Source organism: Anas platyrhynchos, chromosome 1 (genome assembly GCF_047663525.1).
Source record: "Anas platyrhynchos isolate ZD024472 breed Pekin duck chromosome 1, IASCAAS_PekinDuck_T2T, whole genome shotgun sequence".
NCBI classification, from domain to species: Eukaryota; Metazoa; Chordata; class Aves; order Anseriformes; family Anatidae; genus Anas; species Anas platyrhynchos.
Window position 1 is genome coordinate 119,936,381 of NC_092587.1, and position 21,754 is coordinate 119,958,134.

General features: G+C 31.9%; 1 protein-coding gene across 16 annotated transcripts in view; it reads right to left on the reverse strand.

The window, feature by feature from the left end:
* DMD (dystrophin) overlaps positions 1-21,754 on the reverse strand; it is a 1,236,775-nt gene that overhangs the window by 630,165 nt on the left and 584,856 nt on the right. For all 16 annotated transcript variants that reach the window (XM_072027522.1, XM_072027514.1, XM_038175527.2 and 13 more), the window contains one exon: positions 10,314-10,508. In XM_072027522.1, coding sequence (XP_071883623.1) covers positions 10,314-10,508 — 195 coding nt within the window. The remainder of the gene's footprint in view (positions 1-10,313; positions 10,509-21,754) is intronic.

The window sequence follows — 21,754 nt, forward strand, 5'->3', positions numbered from 1 at the left end:
TTCTCCAACCATTTCTTCTAGCTCCCTAGATTTCCAATGCCATTACCTCTAACTCTTCTATGGTGTCTCTTATTTCTTCCAAAATACATATGTCTCACATTGCATATTGAGAACTTACAGCTAGGAACTTATCAGACCAACTGACGAATTAGTCTTAATTCTTGCTTAACACAGAAATATTCTTCAGTTGCTGTGCACAGCTCTGCAGCAACTTTGGCCCATAGATAAGGGAGAATGCTGATTCGACAGAGTTATGAGAGGTACAAATTACCAGTCTCTGTGTGCACTCTTTCACACTACCAGCACTTTCAAAAGGAGGCAGGGATCAATGGATGTTGGGCTACTTCACAGTAAGGAAAAAAAAAAAAAAAAAAAAAAAAGCTCTATTTCACCATGCAGAAAAGTATCAGACTTGGATTTCCCTTGTTAATGAAGAACAGGCATCAGATTTGAAGTAGTATGGGAGAGATTTTGTAGGTTATAATGTAAAAGAAATAGAAGAAAAAAGACCATCAGTATGAATGGGATCTTCTTTAACCCATTGAAATTCTGGTTATTGCAAATGGTTATCTAGAGTCCCTCAGCCATTTTCTTAGAAGGTTTCTGACAGATATGGAAAGTCTGCACTGAATGTTTTTCTTTCTTTTTTTTTTTTTTTTTAATAGTTGTTTTATCTCTATGGGCTGTAAAGGATAAGAATGCTGTAGTTATTGAGGTACAACAGATATCCAGTGTAAACTCACACCATCCAGTGGAGTTATCAAAAAGAAAATAAAAGCTGTACTAAGCATTTACAAGCACATATCCCATCACATTGTTATGCCTTTCCTGTATTCCCACTCAAAGTCATGTCTCAGGCATACAGCTTGGGTTTGGTAATACAAATGAAGAACAGAATTGTCTTTCCTTAGTTTCTCCCAAAGAAAGAAACAGCTTTCATCTGATTTAAGTACAACTAAAAAAAAAAAATTAAAAAAAATTAAAAAAAATAAAAAAAAATAACGCTTCTTCGGTGTCCTTCTGTTTACCTATTCTGAAGGACAAGTACCCCACTTATATATCAATATTGTACAAAAAGAATGAACTAGAGGTCTAATCTTGAAAAATCTTGCTTAACTGTACAAGCTGAAGTCCAGAGCACATTCTTCTAACAGCACCTTTTACAGCTAGAAAAAAAAGTGCTCAGTTTTGTAAAAGTTTGTCTCTGTTTATAATATTCTCAATGTTACAAGCTTCCAATTAATACATTTTTAAAAGGTTCTTTTATATTCTATGATAAAAAGAAAGTCTTATCAATCACAAATTATTAACAATTTAAATGTAGTTTAAAGGTTATTTTTAATTATGAAAACTTGACACCAAGCTTTTACTTTATCTTTAAGTATTTCTAGTATTATCAAATAGAAACTGTGGGGGTGTATTCTTTTATGCATTCCTGGTTTTAATAGCTCTGCTTCAGAAATAATGACACTTGAACTTCAGATCCTGGATATAATGCTCACTGGACCATCCATGTTTTGTATGTTAAAAATAACATACTTTTCCTTTTCTCCATTTTAATGGAATTCATTTTTAAAATATTTTACACACTTTTATTGATACATATTATTTTAATTTTAAATATTCTAAAATTCCTGAATGAAGTCAATCATGAAATAAACAGTGCTATGCTTAAAGCACAGTGAAAGCAAATACGAATTAAGTTAGATGCACAAAATAAATTAAAGTGTAAATAGACAGAGGTGTGAGGAACCCACTACCTACTATTTCTAGTCACTATTCCAACATATGAACTTTGGGAAAACTTACCAGCTCTAAACATGTTAACTTGCATGCTTTTTGCACAAAGCTGATAATAAAAGCATCAGTAGCAAACAGTGAAGAACAGTAATTGAACTCAGGTAATATATTTCAGTAAAAAAACAGAATTAAGTATGAAAAAGGTGTTCAAAACCTGAAAATTATGATAATGTTCAGAAAGGATATAAAATGTCAATTTAAATGTTAATACGCTTAATGAGATATGGAAACAACTTCAACAGGTACTACTCAAAAAAGCAGGATTTTTTTAAAAATACTATGACAAGACATAGATTGCTAGTAAGTCAAAAGTTAAAGGTTTACAGTGACAGCAGATTTTTTCACATTACTGTTATTCCCAAAGCAATGAAATTCTGTACTATTTGAATTACTTTCTTTTTGTTTGGATACTTTGTCTTCTGTTATGTGTTTTCTCTCTGACTCATATAACACGATATTCAGACAGTAAGACATTTATGATTTACCATTAAGTACCTACAAATGTTATTTTTCTGGCATAGGAATTTAAGTAATGGACCAAGAAATCTATGTTTATATCTATTAATCTATGTTTATCATGTAGATGACCAAAAATATATATATATATAAATATTTAGTTAAAAAAAATAAAAGCTTAGGATTCCACATATTCCTAATGCAGAAAAGTCAAAAACTCCGAAGTCTGGAATGTCAGTATTTACATGTCCTGACCTTTCACTTCCATTTACTCCCCTACTCAAAAACCACACCCTGAAGCAAACACCAGGAAAAAAAGCCCAAGTCGCATAAATCCAGATGCAGCATGTTGAGGTTTTGTAACTATATTGTGCACATATAATTAGATTATCGCTGGGAGCTGTGGGAGACCTTACTAAACTGCAAGGTGCTGATCTTTAATAGAGATTATGAAAATAATGATTTTGTGGAGGTGATAATAAATTGGACATTAATTTCATTTTGATGGTAAAAAGCATAACATGGCACAAAATTTACGATGTCTCGAATTTCACGTCCCTGGGAAATGACAGTTAAAAACACTATACCTAGTGAAGGTTTTTGGTTAAACTTGAAAAGCAATGTTGTGTTGTTTTGTTTGTTTCTGATTTTGTTTTTCCTCTCTATTCATGTTTCCCAGAATGTAATAAATATGTTTCTTGAGATCTATAGAAATGAAACAGCAGAAATGCAAGAGAGACATTCAGCAAAGGAAACTGCAGCCCTGTTGATTGAAATATATGGTAATTTCAAATCTTTGTGTATTATATAGGGAATATCAACACAATTTCTGTAACAATGCAGTATAAAAAAAATAATGATATCAAGTAATTCAAAATCTATGTCCTTTCACAAACAATATATCACTCATAGTATAAACGAATACCCCATTATGTCACTATTATAAAAAAAAAGTTTGAAGAATGATCTCCCACACCTTTTTTTCCACTACGCTCCTTGTCACCAATTATTGTTGTTTCCATACACAATTTAGTTTCTTCTCGTGTACGTCTTGTTTACATGGCTCTGACCTCTATTTTTAACTTCTCAGAATCTTTACTGGTTATTTTCTATACTTTCAAACTATTTAATATACTTTTAAAATTAAACACAGCAAAGCTGTACTACTTACTGAGAAACTGTTACATTCTGAATACCATATTCTGACTCTTATTGCAGAACACAAGTTGCCTTCTGGACAATTAAGCGTGGAGGAAATATTCTGAACCTATAATTCAGTTCACCAATCTTACATATCACCATTTTTCCTGTCATTGCTCTGCACCATTATTTATCTGCATTTTTTAGAAAGTTAATTCCTTTTAGTTTTTAACCAAACTAAATTGTTGTGTTCATTTTGGTTCTCAATTTACTGCACGCTCTTTCCTTTCCCAACATTTAATAACTGCATCAAATAATGGTAGTTTTCATGAAGGTTTTGGTGGTTATCCTACTAGAAACTTTCTTCTATGCAGAAATTTCACATACAATAAAGTTGCATCACAGAAGCATGAGCTAGCCTAGGCGGAAGACTAGGCAGAAGCATTTAGACTGCAAAAGCTATTTTTAGTTTAACAGTCTTCATAGACAGTCTGAGCTGAACTGAAGCTCTCCCCAGCCTTCTAATGTACATCTTATACATTCATCAACTTAACTTCTAACTCTGTGGCTCCTCATTTTTCTTAACAAAGAAACTTTGAAAATATCTGCATAAACTACATGTATATCTACTGATTCCTTTTTTTTTTTTTTTCTCTCTTACAGGAACAAAACAAATCAAACGCATAAAAGACTCAAACAATCTCATATCTAGTTAATATATTTTGGAAATCTCTAATAATGAATTTTGTAGAATCATAGAATGGTTTGGGTTGAAAGCAAGACCTTAAAGATCATCTAATTCCACTTCCCACTAGATCAGACTGCTGAAGGCCCCATTGCCCCATTCATCCTGGCCTAGAACTCTTCCAGGGGTGGGATTCAAATTGATTCAAATTCAGTATATTTGAACCATGGGCACAACAGAGTGTACTGGTATATTAGTAGTAACACTATGATTAAATGATAGGGAGATACTGGTAATTAAAAAAAAAATAATCATTTTATCCAACAAAATCCAGAAATACTTACAAATAAATAAATAAATAATTTTATGACAAAATCTGAATGCCTCTGTGAAGAAATGTGGTTGTCATTTTATAACTAATTAAAGAAATCAGGCTGTATTTACTATTTTGTAAATCACAGAAATCAAAATCCTTATGCAAATCTGACATCAATGCTCTAAAATAATTGCATACAAACAAGCAAACAAAAATACCCTAGGTTCCTAAAGCTCTGTGGCTGTAAATGCTAAAACAAATTACTCTGCCAAAAGAGGAAAAGGAATGTTCTGTAAGGCCTCTTTATTACAAGTAACTTGAATCCATGTGTCCTGAGAAATGTGACTTACATTTAGCAAACTAGAGGAAATACTTAAACCAAAATGAGAATGGCAGAAGCCTTGTCTCTGGGATGATTCACACTAAGGAAAATGTTTCCTCCCTTGGCAGCATTCTATCACCAAGAGCAAAAGGTGGCTGGACCTGTGGCTTTGTTTTCTCTTGGTTTTATATTCTCAGGCCATGGATAAGTAAGGTATTCAATGTTATTAAACTGAGTATAAGATATATCAGGGGATAAAACTATCAAATATCTCCAAATCTTCTCAAATTATATCCCTTGAATATAGAGGCATCCTCATCACAAAAACACATCCACAACTAAAATTTTAATGAGCAGGGAAAAATGTAATTAAATGTTAACGTCTGCCAGGCTGCACTTATTCAGTGAAGTTAACTAGCCTTCTTCTCACTAAGTCTGAATATCAGCTACTCTCATCAGCCCAAGAAGCACTTACTGTGTTTGACATGGTAAAGTAAATAAATGAAAAGTAATGTGCCTACATATATTGAAATTGTGTGTGTATATATATATATATATATATATATATATATATATATATATAAACCAAATAGATCAATTTTCTAAACATCAAAAATAGAGTAAATGCATTTATTCACTTTAGAATTGATAAACGGCATATTCCTTAACGTTCAGAACTAGTAGCGTATGGAGAGGCATATAATTTCTGATTTATATGTCAGACTCATGCTTTTGTTTAAAGCAGAGCTTCTGTAGACAAAAGAAAGATAATACAGCTGACCTTCTGTAAGAGAAATACACAACTGAATGGCATAAGGTTGTCCAAGAAAAAAAATGAGATCATGTATATATGTGTCTACACAAACCCACGTATCTCACATACATACCCCATCTATCATTCATGTTCAGGAGAATAGCTCCAAGTAGTTAGTTATCAAAAATGCCTTGGGAGACTTTGTAACATGGTTAAGAGAAGTGCACAAAGCTTTAATTTTTAAGAAAAAAAAAGGATTATAGAAAATCATTAGAAACTGAAGTGACAGTAGCCTTTGGGGAATGATCCATCTCATCTCATTGCTCTTGAAAACAGAAACCTGAGTGCTAGGGACTCGACTCCAGTTTGTTTTCACTGCCTGAAATTTGCCTGTATCTGACAGGTAAAGACAACTTTCTGTAAAAATCCATCTCTTTCATAGTGCGTGCCCAAAGCAGCCACTAGCATTGTTTTACTGACATGCAGTTAGATAGTGCATTTGATTACACACAGTTCTAAGATACAGTTAATTGAGTTTTACTGAGTTGCATCAGAAAACTGCAACTGCATGAACATCATGCATCATGTTAATAGATGTTTCTTGATAAGAGTCACCTTAGACACACCAAATATGGATTTCAATATGCAAAAATTAAAATTTACTTTTGGCAATCCGAACATAAATAGAACAATGCTTTACAATTATACAAGTAGCAGGTTTCTTTTGATATGTGGTTGTTTTTGGACTAATTCCAAAAACAGCAATAGCACAGTTGATAGTAATCATGAATGACTGGAAAATTCCACAAATTATTTATAATATTAAAATTAGATATGGGTATTATTTCTTTAATAAACTATATTGAAAAGGGGATTATGTAGGTATTCTGGCTGCCAGAATGCACAGATGCATAACATTAACATTACATCTCTATATCCTGAAATAAGCCACAGTAGGAATCTGCTCAAAAAAGAGCTCTGTCAGCAGATGAAGGGTTATAATTGTCATACAAAGGCAAAAATAATAGAAAAAATAAATATAGCAGAGAATGAAAATACCTATATTTAAGAAACAACAGCAACAAACAACCCAATTTTTAACTAAGTGAAGAGTTGACTCAAAATACACGAGAATGAACTAGAACAAGAACTATTACAATGATTATGCAAGGAGTTGCATATATAAGAAACCTCTTTCTCAAAGAACCAGATGGCTTTCCATATTAAAACTATTACATAATTGTAAAGTATTATAGCTAAATGTAGAATCATATTTTACAATACAATGTTCCTGACAAAATTAAGAAGATTTAAAAAAAAAAAAAAACAACAGCCTGGTACGTATAGGCCTTACTGCAGATTTGCAGTGTTAACTATGTTGAGTAAGTAGCCTCAGAAAATAAGTGTTTTGAATTCACAGTTAACATAGTTAAGTAATGAATACGCATGACATGCTGTGACTATAACAACAATTCTTAATATGAAATTCTACTAACCAGTTTCTCACATTGTTATAAATGCAAATTAGATTTCCCAAGTTCCAGATAGACTGTTTCATGTTAGTGCACTCATTTTTGCTGTGTGTTAGTAAACAGAAGTAGGTTAATTCTCAAGTTAATAAATTTCTTTATTTCGGTGTACACATATCACATTAAATAGTCTGGAATTTGTACAAGCTTACATGAGATCAACACCACACAGGAAACCTCTGGTGTAGTAAAAGTAATGTAACTTATTTTCTAGAACAAGATTAACTTAAATAAATACAAATTTGTATTTTCATTTAACTTTCAGGGAGCATTTGGAACATCCAGTGCCAGTATGGATAATTAGTTAAACTCTTTGAGCTGTCTTCCCTATGAAGGTATTTTATCCTTGCACTTGATCATGTCTTGAAATCTATTGTAATTACAATCAATGTTATATGGGGAAATCAGAGATTATGAACATAGAACTAGCATGAAATTCCAGAGTTATATTGTTAAAAAAAAAAAAAAAAAAAGTCTTGCCTCCAAATTGAAATGAAACATCGCCATTGACAGCAGACAAAAGTACCTTAATGTTTGTGCCTGTAGCAAAACTTGTCCTATTTTGGGAGCATCTCATTAAGTCCAATATATTAATCTTTCGATCTATGAACTATGATTTCCCATATAATCAAATGGAGTTTCATCTCTGACAGAACTATAATATTTAAATTGTTTCTTAAACAACATTTTAAAGCATCTTAAACTGCATTCTGTAAATGCAGCGATGAACAAGTATGTAGAGTATGTTAGGTATGTTTGTATTAGGACGTACATAACAGAGCTTTTAATAGGATAATAGAAACATTGAAATTGCTGACTTTATGAGATAAAGAGACAAGACCATTCTCTATTTCTTCCACTCACTAAAACTTGCGATGACAAGAACATTCCTAGAAGCTGGTTTCAGCAGATTTACTAAATGTGCCCATAAAATCATTTCAATTTACTAAATGTTAGCAGTTACAAGATTTTGGCTACAAAGAATCATATTTTGCTATTTTACATCTCTTTGACATAAGAAGTCAATATTAGAATTATCTTTGACAAATAATACAAGCATTTTTTAATTTGTATTTGATATTTGTCCCATTAGATTTCAGGCTTTACTTGACTGATTTCAAGCAATCAGGTTTAAGTCTTACTATACATATTTATTTTGCAGAAAAACGTTCAAAGAAGTTAACACTGAAGGTTCTTGTAAATAAACTTATTTTTCCTTTTAAGGATTAATTAAAATGGATTTTTTCTGAATGGGAGTGAAAAAAAAAATCACAAACAGTTTTAAAACACAGAGCTATTCATGACAGCTTTGTAATTTGATTCATGCAAATCTGTCAGGGATAAAAATCAACTACAATTTAATTTCAAACCTTTTCCAACCAACTGCTGAACAATTTATGCACTACTTTTCTATTTTTACTGCAAGATAATGACAATGATGAATGCTTTTACTCGGAAATAAATATTCATTAAGCAGGCTCAGATCAAAACTATACCCTTCCAAAAGCCCTCAAATGTGTGAAAACCATTTGCCTTTTCTAAGAGATTTATTTAGGAGAAAGATGGAAATGTTCCCACAAATGCATCTCGTAACAATTTAATAGTTCAGTTAAATTAAACCTATGACAATACTTACTTGTAACCTAATCAGTATTATTAAAGTTGGTGTCAACTCTAATAATACCTAATATATGTGGGTAAACAAGAGATTACTTATGGATGTAAATCAGATAAAAGTGGCTCAAATGTAAAGCATTAAAAAGCAATAATCAGAAGTCAACTGCCAGTAAATTGCTTGATGTAGGTCACTGTATTTCCAGCTCATCCAGTAATGAACATAACGAGTTTATAGACAAGGACCAAGTGGTAGCTCATTAGGTATGATTTACATGTTCTATGACTTTTTTTTTTGGGGGGGGGTGCATGAGTCATTTTGCTGAGATTAATTATTTTAAATGAAGAATGACAATAACTGGCACATTGTATGCTCTAGAAATTAATAGATAGATAGACAATACTCATAACCCTTTTAATCTACTGGTACTAAATCAGAAGATGTAAAAGGAATAGTCTGCTGTTACTTCACACAGTCCTATTATCAGTTATATTCTTTCCCTTGCTTCAGTGTTTTACTGATACGCTTCACTAGATGAGCTACACTGTGCTGGCTAAGGAACTGAAAACACCTTATTTTTTGAGAGCTAATAAACATAACTATATCTGTGTGCATGTGCATGTATACACACACAAACATGTAAAATATATAGGATTTATAGAGATATCTATACAAAAACTATAAATGGCCGCTTTGAATGTCCTTACCAGAGCCCCTATTCCAATTCTTCAAAAAAGCTTTCAGACATGACTGTGGAAAAATTCTAGCCTCTCCAGGCTAGAAGTTTCCTTTCGTTAAAAACTTTCTTTCCCCAAAATTACCACAGTAAAAATGGAAATGTGGTCTCTTCATGCTGCATGACAATTTGAAATTTCTGTAAATATATACAGAAGTTGAGCATGATTTTTTACAAGGCTTTACTCACATTCTGCTGAAGCAGATAACTCATTCACCTACTTAGGCTTACAACTTTAATCTTGTTCTCTTCTTAAGCTATTCTGTGTTGGAAAAATTCCACCAATTTCAAGGGATTTCACTTTTACAAGTAATGAAGAAGCTAGACAGTAGTATTTAAAAGTATATTAACAATACTGAATTAGCTTTTTCTTAACTACAATAGCTATCTACTGGCCAGTATTTTCTGTCTGGTTAATTAAACTTTTAACAATTACACAGAATATATCTCCAGTTAGACTGCAAGCGTTTGTAGTCTAGCATGCAATGAAACAGCTGAATTTTACTTGTTTTTTCTTCATTTTCAAAGAAAAAATAAAGCTGCCTAGTGGACAGGTTTCAAGCATTTACTAATTACTTTAAATTAAACACACACACAAAACAAAACCAAAACCAAAAGAAAACAATAAAACTTGAACTACACATTTACAATTATAAATATATAACTGCCTCTCTCTGTCCTTTGTTTCAGTCCTTCACTCATGGCCATGCTTTGAAGATACCTTAATGCTACTGCTTTTCTTACAAATGAAACAGATAAAAATAAATGAATCCACCGCTGTCCTTACATTTCATGCCAAATGTAAGGACACTTACAAACACTTACAAACTTCCGTATTTGCACATATCACAGAGGGGCTGAGTACTTATAAAAGGATATATATGAGAGTGATCACAGGCTACCAATATACAGAAGCCCCCACATCACAGAAACATACCACTGTAAAGAAAATTGTCTTACCTTGAGACAGTCTTCTTGTCTCAAGAGATCCTCATAATCCTTAACCTGCAGAACAGGAGAATTAAGGCGTTCTTCTACTTCAGACAAGGCTTGCAGAAGCTGAAGGATCTCTGCCAGGTATGTAGAAGGCACATAAGTGGTTTCCACAGTCATACTTTCAGTCATCACAGAAGTTGTATCTTCATGAACTGTTTGCTAGTATAGATATACAACAAAATGCTTCCTTTAGTTTCTCAACATTACACAAATTTATAATTTAATGCAATTTCCAGTTCAGAATTTAGAACCAATTAAAATAATTTATAAAGCTAAAAGAAGGAATTATTTGATTTTTTTACATAGATTGCTAACATTTCACTAGTTTGTTTGAAACAGCAGGTACGAATTAATCCATGCACAAGTATGCAATCTTTTCTTCTCTTGCTCTCTTTCCAAGGAAATGAAGATAGAAAACACAGACGTACTCTGAGATTATTGTATTACTAAGCTTTAGTGCTAACTCTTTCATTTTAAATTTTCATACCTCTTTAAGAATCTGTCCATTATAGAAATTCCATGCATGTGAAGTACTAAGTCATTTCAAGTTGTCAAATAAAATAATGACTCGTATAACAAATATGAGTTCTTAAATAACATCCAACACAAAACAACTAGTTCTTCTAAGCACTTACAGCACTATACCTCTCTCTTCAAACAAGAAAGTATAATATGGAATTTAATGATTTGAACGGTCTTAAATGAATCAAATTCCAAAAGAAAGGAAGTTCCAGCAATACACCTCCTCAGGAAATAAAAATTTCCTTTATTTATTTATTCATTTATTTATAAAATCTGTAATCTGGACAAATATGAACTAGATGGTCTATTCTGAAAACACATACATATACCAAATGTAAAGAGAACCCAGAATATTTTGGTTCTGATCAAATAGAGAATTGGTCTATAGCATTTGGAAAGATATTGACAAATAAGGTGACAAAATTCTCTAACAGTAAATTCTCTGTATTTATGAATTTATATGTTTGTGGATCATAGGAAAAAAAAATAATAATAAATACCAAAAAGTGTGCTTGGAGCTTCATTTAAATAAGCTCCAAATAGACAATCACCTTCATCTCCATTAGAAAAGGTAAAAGTTAAAAATATAAACTCTGGTCTTGATAAGCATAGGTTATTAGTTGTTTTATCACAGCATATAGGATTTCTAATGTGGGACCAAGATTCGTTGAGGTTGATGCCTGCCTTCTCAAAACTATAAACTTTACTTGTTGAGGACCACAAAGAATTTTTACAAGCAATCATTGATAAACATTATCTTAAAAATGGTATTACTTAGTCCTAGACTTAGTCCAAGACTTAGTCCTAGACTCTGTCCAAATAGAGACGATAATGGATTTTGGAGTACTGTGTGTGAAACACAATGGTCCATGGCCCCGGAGAGAACAGCCCTGTCCATCCTTTCATGGATTCTCCTCTCAGTTACCAGTCTTAGTCCCTTCGTTCTTCAATTTTCTTTAAAGAGTCTTAATATATGCACTCACACACTCAAGATGATGTATGCATATCACAAATAAAGTCCATGAAGTTATCTCTAGACTTGTGTTATTCTGCTGCATTTTCTATGCAAATTTAATTGCTCTGCTTACATTCTTTTAACTAAATGACTGTCTCAGGACATCTGCTAACACGGAAAACTCTCTAATTAGCATTGTATCACTACTATCATTTTTATTATTTAAAATAAATTGCTAAAAAAAAAAATGCCCCCACTATGTTTCATGAATAACACTCTGCAAAAATAACAATTTACCCCAGTTAACCCAAAGGAAAAAAAAAAGTTCTAATTGATTAGATAATGGGAGTTACTCAGCAGGCCACCGAGGCATACAACAATAAATTTTCATTCCTCAAGACTGTGATGGGACAATTCTACATGCAGTAAAGAACTTTAGAGCCACATAATGAACAGTTTAACTACAATTTTGTTTTCCTTTTTTTGACTGAGAAGACAGAATATTTATATTCACAGTTATTAGAAGAATGGTAAGGGTGTAAGGTTAGTCACTAAGGTTGCATAAATATGTAAAGTGTAAAAAATAACATTAAAAAATAATTACATTCTACAAGTATTTGCTTAATCCCTTTTTAACCTGAATTTAGCCTAATAACTCTGTATACATCTTGTATACATATAACTGTTAAATGAAGTAAAATCTGTGCTTTCTTGCTCTAAATAATTATTGAAATCAGACAGAAATCAAGCAGAAATTTGATGTGTGAGCACTTCACAGAATATCATGTCTGATTAGTTACAGTAGCACCAAAACTGGGTTTCTTTCCACCACTGCTACAAACAAGTGATAGAAAAGCATAGTTCCAGGCAAAATTATTAAAAATCTGAAGAACATGATGGACTTTGTATGACCTATACGGTCTACTCAACCCTCAAAATATGTGTTATATTTAACTCCTCAAATGCTAACGAGCTGTATGCAGCCAAACTTTCATACTACCTTTTACCGAAAACTCAACATTGTTATTTCTGACAGCTGGTGTAGTTCCACGGAGAACATGACTCAGGAGATTTCTAATTTAATTGAGTCACTTATGTTTATATTACTAGTAAAACTGTAAATTACTACAGCCAGATGAATAAATAGATGGATTGCTACATGAAAGAAGTCTGCTAGAACCTGCTCTCATGTTTGGCAATGTTACGTCATACTTTATTCGAAAGAAGTGTAACAATCCAAATTAATAATTTCTGAATGCTATTTAAATAAAAGACTTCAAAATGTGATAAAGCTGAAGTTTTAAAGCTGACGTGGGTGTTTCAGGACATCACCGGAATTCCTTTCCTTCTGTCTTGCCTTCATCAACAGTGTACCAGAGCCCAGAATATGGCATCTTGCACTAAGGAATGAAGGATAGACATTTGCAGAATTGCTAATTTTAATCGGAAAAGAAGGGATTTTTTTTTTGGTTTGTCCATTGATTGCTGGAATTATCTTGAAGATACAACAGGTACAGTCCTTCTTTATATTCTGGACAAGCTATATTAGCAGAAATGCACAGCTGAAATTGAATTGTATACTAGCATTGCAATAAGAAAAAAATAATAACAATAAAAGAAAGGAGAACCACCTGGGAACCACCACTTTGAAAAATAGTAACAATTCAATAAAGATGTTCGTCATTGTTAATGCCAAAACGGTTAATGAGAAGCAAGGTAGTTAACATTTTATAAAGATTAAAGATGAGAAAAATATAAGAAAATGTAAGTTTTCTTAAATCAGAAAATTTTTCAAGAATTATTTTAAATACACTGTATTTAATGAATTGGCAGGATACATAAGATAACTATTTAAAAATACCTGAAAATATTTGAAAACAAATTATTTTAAATAATAAAAATAATTATTTTAAAAGAATATAATACAAATAAACATGAATGATGGGGAAAATGCTGTTGTAAATGGCTGCTTTCCATCATTATTTCTGCAAAATAACTTTTAATTGATGATAATTTATTTTGTATTTTTACACAATTGTCAGTAATATACTGATGTGCAAAACATTTTGTTCTCTCTGAAAAAGCAGTTTCTTTTGGGTAAGGCTTAGCATTTCATACATTCCTTTTTACCAAATGTCATTATCAATAAGTCGAATTTTCTTCTCCATTATTAGCACATTTTTAATCAACAGATAGAATCTTTCCATACATGCAGCTCTACATACGTATGATAAATGAACAGATTTTATTGACAGATAAGTTCTACCTGGTGCAACACGAAGAGCTGCACCCTACAAAAAAGACCAATATACAAAACAAAATGAAATAAATAAAACCAAAACAAACGACAACAACAAAAAAAAAACAAACAAAAAAACAACAACAAAACAAAACAAAACAAACAAACAAAAAAAAAAAAAACAACAACAACAAAAACAAACAAACAAAAAAAAACCACCACAGGAATAATGACATTTTGGCCAGCAAATCAATATCCCCACAAAAGAAGTATCTGTAATTATGGTTCCTTACCTCTATGATAGTATACCTTGTACTGTCACATTCAGCTAGCCTTGGAGCTAGTTTATTTTCTATTAATACTGAAAAATCATGTGTACATATGCATCTATCTGTCTAATCTCTCTCCATTTCACCCTTCTCAGCATACACATTTTGTTTCCTGTTTCTGCAAGGGGAACAAATCCCAATATCACTCCAACTGTTTATAGCCCCAACTGTACTACATTGACCTTGACAAGTGCTCTATTTTTGGTGTCTTCTCAGTAAAGACATCCAAATTAATACCGACCTGAATGCACTGTGGTTTTAACAATAATAAGTTAATAATTTCACACAAACAAAATATGCAGGAGGAGTGAAGTAGTAAACTACTGTACATTATACTACCTCAGCATCCTGATGAGAAGTTTGGGAAAAGACAAAGAAGCATGTGCTTCTTCCTGAAGTGAACTAATACTTAAGCATTCTTTACTGGTGACTGTAATCTGCATGAGTGTAAAAAGTCAGTCATCTCTGAGAAATAAAGGTAGATATGCTGATCCGAAAAAAAAATAAAAATGAAGCAGGTAAGAGACTCCTACTGGAAGAAGGCAGACATGCTTCCAAGAGTCCAATAAACTTCTCAACAATTTTTTTGCTTTCTAGTTCAAACTGTAAAGTACTTGAGATTCACTAGCCCACAGTTAGCATGAATCTATCAGATAAAGAATTAAAAATGCAAAAGTTATCAAATGGTGTCAGAGATCAATAAAAGTACTTTGAAATACATATTCATATGTAAAGAATCTTTTATACACTCATTTCTTTGCCGACTGTGAGAGATCATGTCAGCTGATGTTGAGAAAGATAAATTCTGTATCTTCATTACTGCTACCACATCTTACCTGTGTGTATATATTTAAAAGGCAGAGCAGAATGATACAGAGAATATGGAATTATTATTGTAAGACTGGATGGCCTTAGTCAATCACAAACAAGTTATCCATCCGTACAAAAAATGTATACAATGTTTATGTAATTTCATAAAGTCAAGGCCCTAAAATGCATTTGGAAGATTCAAAATATATTAAAAATAATAAATTTTAATTTTTTTACATTTTCAAGTGAGAAACTAACTACTATTTTCTCATGTGATTTTGCTACTTATGCATGATTATAATCCATGAAGGTTTGCACATTGCAATACTTAAAACACGGACATTAATGACTGTACCCAACTTCATCAGTGACATATAAAAATTGTAACTTTATAATACATATGATTATATTCAGCACAGTAGCCCCAAACTAAGAGTGAAATCTATGCTAATACCCAAGTACTAAAAGGTTGTTTGTTTGTTTGTTTTTCATTTTTTTAAGTAAAGTAAGTTCCAGGGGATAAGTATTTTGACTTACACTATATTGAGGAGTGCAAACAAAGTGTTTGCTTATGAAACATTTCCTTAGTGAATGAATATCAGGTCGACGGATTTCAACAGAAGAGCTAGTCAACTTTTTATTGATAGACCAACACTGAAATGTGACAGGATTTAGTTTTGGAAAAATACGGTGTTTAAACCACTTTTTATTTTTTTTCCCTCTCTTGTAGTTTTCTTTCTGTATAGTACACAGTTCAAAACAAAGGAAAATCAAAAACCTGAAACCTAACCTGACTGATATCAGATATACAGATACAGTAACCAGGAATCATTTTGCCCACTCCTCCCTTTAATCAGCTCAGAGATCTGTGTTCTGTTAGAATGGAAAATCATTCATGGACAGAGTGATTTAGATCTTAACAAGACTTCACCACTCAGGCATATTTTACTGTCTGAGAAATGCTGTATTAATTCTTTTTTATTTTATGAGCTATAGATGAAAAGAAATAAAACCAGTTAAAATGAAACTGTTCTTCATAACAACACTAATTTGAAAACATTTCAGAAAATTTTACATGCTAAAAACAGCAATAGAAAATTGCAGGATTCAATTTTGAAAACTATAATCAACGTATATAGACCAGAGTGAATTTACTTTCACTGTTCTACTTTTGACCTTCAGAGTTTGAATTAAATGATAAGGTTTTCTCCATAAGGAAAAGGTCTGTTCCCTGTTCTTCAAAGCTTAAATTGTGGGATTTCTCCCCAAAAGTCTGATAATCATGCTACACTCTGATGAGCTCTGTATGGTGGAGTGGATAGATCCCTATGGTTTCTTAGCTGAAAGACTTGGAAGAATTTTTATTCTACCCTCATTTCTTTTTGCACCCTTTGAATGCATTATTTACTTTGAGATGAAAGAGATAGAGACACCAGTTATAATGACTAATTTTCAACATTTAACCTAAAGTAATTAGCTATTATGTTGGTGGTATTCACAGTTTTAACTTTGTTAACTTCATGTTTTTTTGTTGTTGTTTTTTTTTTTTCTTTTCTTTTTTTTCTCTTCCATTTTTTTTTCCCCTCAAGGACATACATATATAACTTAAAAACTAAGACAAAGTATTTTGGTGCTGCAGTGAATCCTCTGTATTCTGCAAACCCTGAAGCCTTTAGAGCCCACAATATGTAAAATATCATTTATGGAGAGGTAAAATGAACAGCTTTGGTAATCCCCTTTCCTTTTCCGGCTGCTTAACAGTGATTATATTTTATTCTGGTTTAGATAATTGTGTCCATATCTGGACACAATCAGTACCTCACCTGCTGCACATTGGTGCTGCTGCACATTGAACTCAGCTGCAGCTTATCTGAAAATTTACTCACTGCTCCTTACTGAAGACTTCCTAGCACTCACACAAAGGAGAGGCTAATGCGGCTAGCACAAATTGGAAATTGTCATATTCTAAGTGCAGTTCTGCTATTGATTTTTAACCCTGCCAACTTCTATCATTATCCATTTGTTAAGCAAAGAGAAATTAATATCAAATGTGATGGGACATACATGTATACTTTATTATTCTCTGTGACATAAACCAGGTCTTTCATAAAATATAAGAAAATCGAGTATGTGTGTGATACATACATAAGATATAAAATGCCCATCTTATGCCATATCTGCAATGCTACCATTCATGAAGACAAAATCTAATAGTATTATGGCATAATTGACTGATTTGAATTACTGGGATTTAGAAAATGTCTTGTTGGAAATAAACTATGCATATATGTTAATTACTTCTGATAAAAAACCTATTGTCACAATTCATTAATTGCAGTAGTTCAAAACTGAAAGTCTGTATGTCAGTTTCATGTGACTTAAAAAAGGCATTTGTACCTTAAACTAAAAAGGAATTAAAAAAAAAAAAAAAAAGACTATAATTCATTATTCATTAAAACAACACTGCTCAGGCCATGTACAGTCCCTATCTGTGAGTCAAAAGATAGAGACATTGTCTATTTAATAGTTCACAAACAACTGGTTCCCAAATCACTCACAATTTGATATTAAATCTAGAAAATGAAGCTTGTTATTTTTATTTTTATTTTTTAATTTAAGGAACTGCAATATATTATGTTTGAATAAAAGCACATTTCAAAAATAATACAAGATCCATTTTATATATAACTCAGCCGATTTTGCACCCACATATTTGTCTAAAAGAAGCTGAATGTTGGAACCATTTAATTTAATTCTTGTGTTGTATAGTAATGCACTTAGATGGAGATGACTTAATTACATAGCACGGTGGAAGCATTTTATAATTCTTACCCCTTTTCAAGCATACCTCTGTCCACAGAAGAAATTGGTATCTTAATATCTTTATAATAGAAATCAGCAAATAAGTAAATGCTTAGGTACTCATGTTACATCTTGGAATGAAAATAAAAATAAAAAAAATAACCAGAACACTACAAAATCTCCATCCTAGACTGGCTTTAAAACAGGTATTAAAAATATGTATTTAGAATCTTGTATGGAAAAGATGTTTGGAAGCAATTCATAGATAAACCTTCAGCAGACAAAATGTATCTTAAAGTTTTTATACTCCAACTATAGAATAAATTAATCCATAGAGCTGTTAGGCATTTCTGCCATTCAAATTGTAATATTTGTCACAGTTGCAAAAATACATACATTATCAAGGAAATGTCATACTTTTTAAGGAATACTTAAGGAAGTATTTAATTGACACTTTAGAAAATTGAGTTCTTCTACACAGTCCTATATCCTTGTAACCAATTGTGACAGTGTCTATAGGTTGTTAAACCAGCAATATACACTCAAATTCTCCCACGCAGTAGAAGCTAACCTTTAGAATGGAAGGAATTTTGAAATATTTTTCATCAAAACAGAATTTCAAAACTGTTTCTCTAGGATAGTATAGAGAAGAAACAGAATAGATTGTGACAGAATAAGCTTCTACATGTTATGCTAGTGGGCAGCCTTTCTAGGATAAAATCTTGTTCAACATAGTAGTGACTGACTTATTAAGACAGCAGAGGTGCCATGGTCACCTCTGCATGAAACTTTAGGACTGTTTTGAATTTTATCTGTAAATCTGAGGACCGACCACTGAGGAACATATATTAAATAAAACATAGATATGTTAGAATGCAGCTCATTTGATGTCTAAATTGATGAATCCATTTTTAAATTCACTGTTGCTTTGTGATACTATTTTTGAAGATATTTATGATAACTACATGTCAATTGTTTGTTGAGATAATTTAGAAAATAAACTAAAAATACCGTTAAAGTACCACTATAGTGTAACAGCTATAGTGCTAGCAGCTTCAAAAAGTGAGATCCTAAGCCTCAAACAGTGTCACCTTCCAGACATGTTAAAAAGCATTACCTAATTACTTTCTTTATTTATTTCTTCACAGAAAAGGTAATATAAATTTGTAGAGTTGAGAATATGCAAAATGATAAGTTTTTCAGTTAGACTGATTTTTTAAAATAACATGCATGAAATTGGTGTCAATCCAGCTGTAATTAAATATACCTACATAGATATTAAACAATCATAATGCACATATAGAAATTTACTTTGACATGCACCTTTATAAATGTACTCAGATACATCCATTCAAAAAGAAAAAAAAAAAAAAAGAGTAAGTGACATTGACATCCTTAATTGCTGACAGGAGATGAACATCATCTCTTAAAAAGATACTGTCACTTAGGGCCAGATCACACTGCAGCAGGTCTTTCCCCTTATTATTTAATTCAATAGTATAACAAAGTAATTTTGACAGTAAATTCCTCACCATGTAATTTATTATGATAATAAATTACGACATACCAGTGAAAATAAGATGGCAATTAGCTGGTTTGTTTTTTCAATAGCTAAGTAATTATAAGGAAGGAATTATTATACAGGGATAATGTTATTTTGGTCAAAGAAAAATGAAAGGAGAGACAACTATGTTGTCACATGATTCCATAACCAAAGGCTGCCAGTCTTGTTTCCATCTCTACAATACAGAGAACAATAAGAAAAGACTGTGACATGGTTAAAAATATATTCTAATAACCACTTCATATAATTTAAAGACAGGATCCTAAGGCAACCTTAGACAAGTTGTGGCAAGATTTTTGCCATATGATGAGTTAAAGGTGTTGAGTTTCTCTTTCAAATTATGGAATGTAATTCAGATCACTTCATTAAAGATTATAACATAATGAAAACAGAGAAAAAACTTTTCTGTAAAGTTCTGTCATAGTCGTGTTTTTTGTGGTTTTTTTTTTAACTTCACTCTATTAAAATATTGTAGATTTGCAGTGAAGATAGTGAATATTATACAGCATTAATAAGCAAATAAGAGAGAAGATAAAATCACTATAGGATAAAACTCAAAATACTATAGCAGATTGTTCCACTTCTTACAGAAGGCTATAGGTGATCTTCACTTACATTACCATGACAGTGTAAATATTCATCTTAGACACAGAGAAGGCAGAGTGCATTTTAAAATGAACCTTTAAAGCTAGCTCCTCTTCAGCTACATCCAATACATTGTACATCCAATTCAGTGCTCTAGCTTTCTTGCCTGAATCCTAGATTAGACATAAAACTAGAAGTATTTGAAATAGAATTAAATTATTTTAAATGCATTTTCTAATAGTAATGTTTACAAATTTCCATGTTGATGGATGCTAGAAAACTCATGTAAAGAGATGTGATTCTCTTCCCAAAGATTCACATTCATCCCCACTCCTCTCAGACCACAGTCAAAAAAGGCCAGTGTTTAGCTGTACTGTGTAAAGCTATTTGTTTAAACAGCTGCCACTGGAAATGTCAGAGAAGTTCAGTGGTGTCACAGGATCACCTTTGTCCAGTCCTTGAGACCTCCAATGCACAAACATGAAACAGAAACTATTCTGATCCATCACTATAGAGCTCTTGTCTTTTTTATTCCATTAGGTATTTTCCCGTTTTGCTTTTCTAACACTCATCATTTCATCCTCTCCCCAACTCCTCATGCCAGTAAAGACAAATTAGATTTTCCCATCTTTTTGGCACCCATTACTAGTTCATTTACTGAAAGAAACAATTAAATAATGATAAGAGAAAATACTCATTTCATTCCAATGCTGCTGGTTGCGACAATTGAATGACCTAGAATGATAATAGCACATGAGCACTGAAGAATTCACATTATTTGGATGAAGACACATAATTAGGACACCAGGTTTTCTGCTTATCTAACTGTGACAGATTTATTTCAGTTAATGTTGGATTTATATTTTAGAAAATATTTGTATAGGTAAACATATGTTAACAGTAAAAACAATCTTAGATTTCTTTAAGTGAAGAAAATGGAGCTCCACAGGGAAATACTAATTGAAAACTGGAAGATGCCCTTAAAAGAGTGAAACTCTTCAATTTAATTCAAACTCTTGAATTTCAGATGTAAACTTGATCAGCCTTTAACCTGGTTCCAGAAATTGATTACATACTCTCACACCTAAATGATCACCCAATTAGGAGACAAGTAGTTTGAATGCTTTATAGACTCTTTAACAGAAAAATATATTTTATTTGGAAAATGAAATTTACGATATCTGTTTCATAGTAAGTACTAACAATACTGGTATTTTGTTCATGTAGCAGGTAATTACATTTAACTGTTCAGTCTAAACCACTTACCTTGCAGACATAAATGAATATTTTGTATAGTTATTTTCTTTATTCACATTCTTGTGGACCACATAGTCTAATTGGTATGAAAAACACTCTCTTGATGTTTATCTTTTGATCAACTTTATTATTGTTCCCAGGATGGCCAAAATCCAGGCCCATATATTTCAGAAGTAAAATTAACATAAATTCCGATATATATATATATATTTTTTTTTTTTCACCAATGAAATTACTAAAATGATGTACGCCTATTTTTTCACTGGCATATACACAAATATGTATATAATTTTGACAGTTGTTACTAGGTTGCAAAAATAATATTCCTCCTGTCCTAAAAAT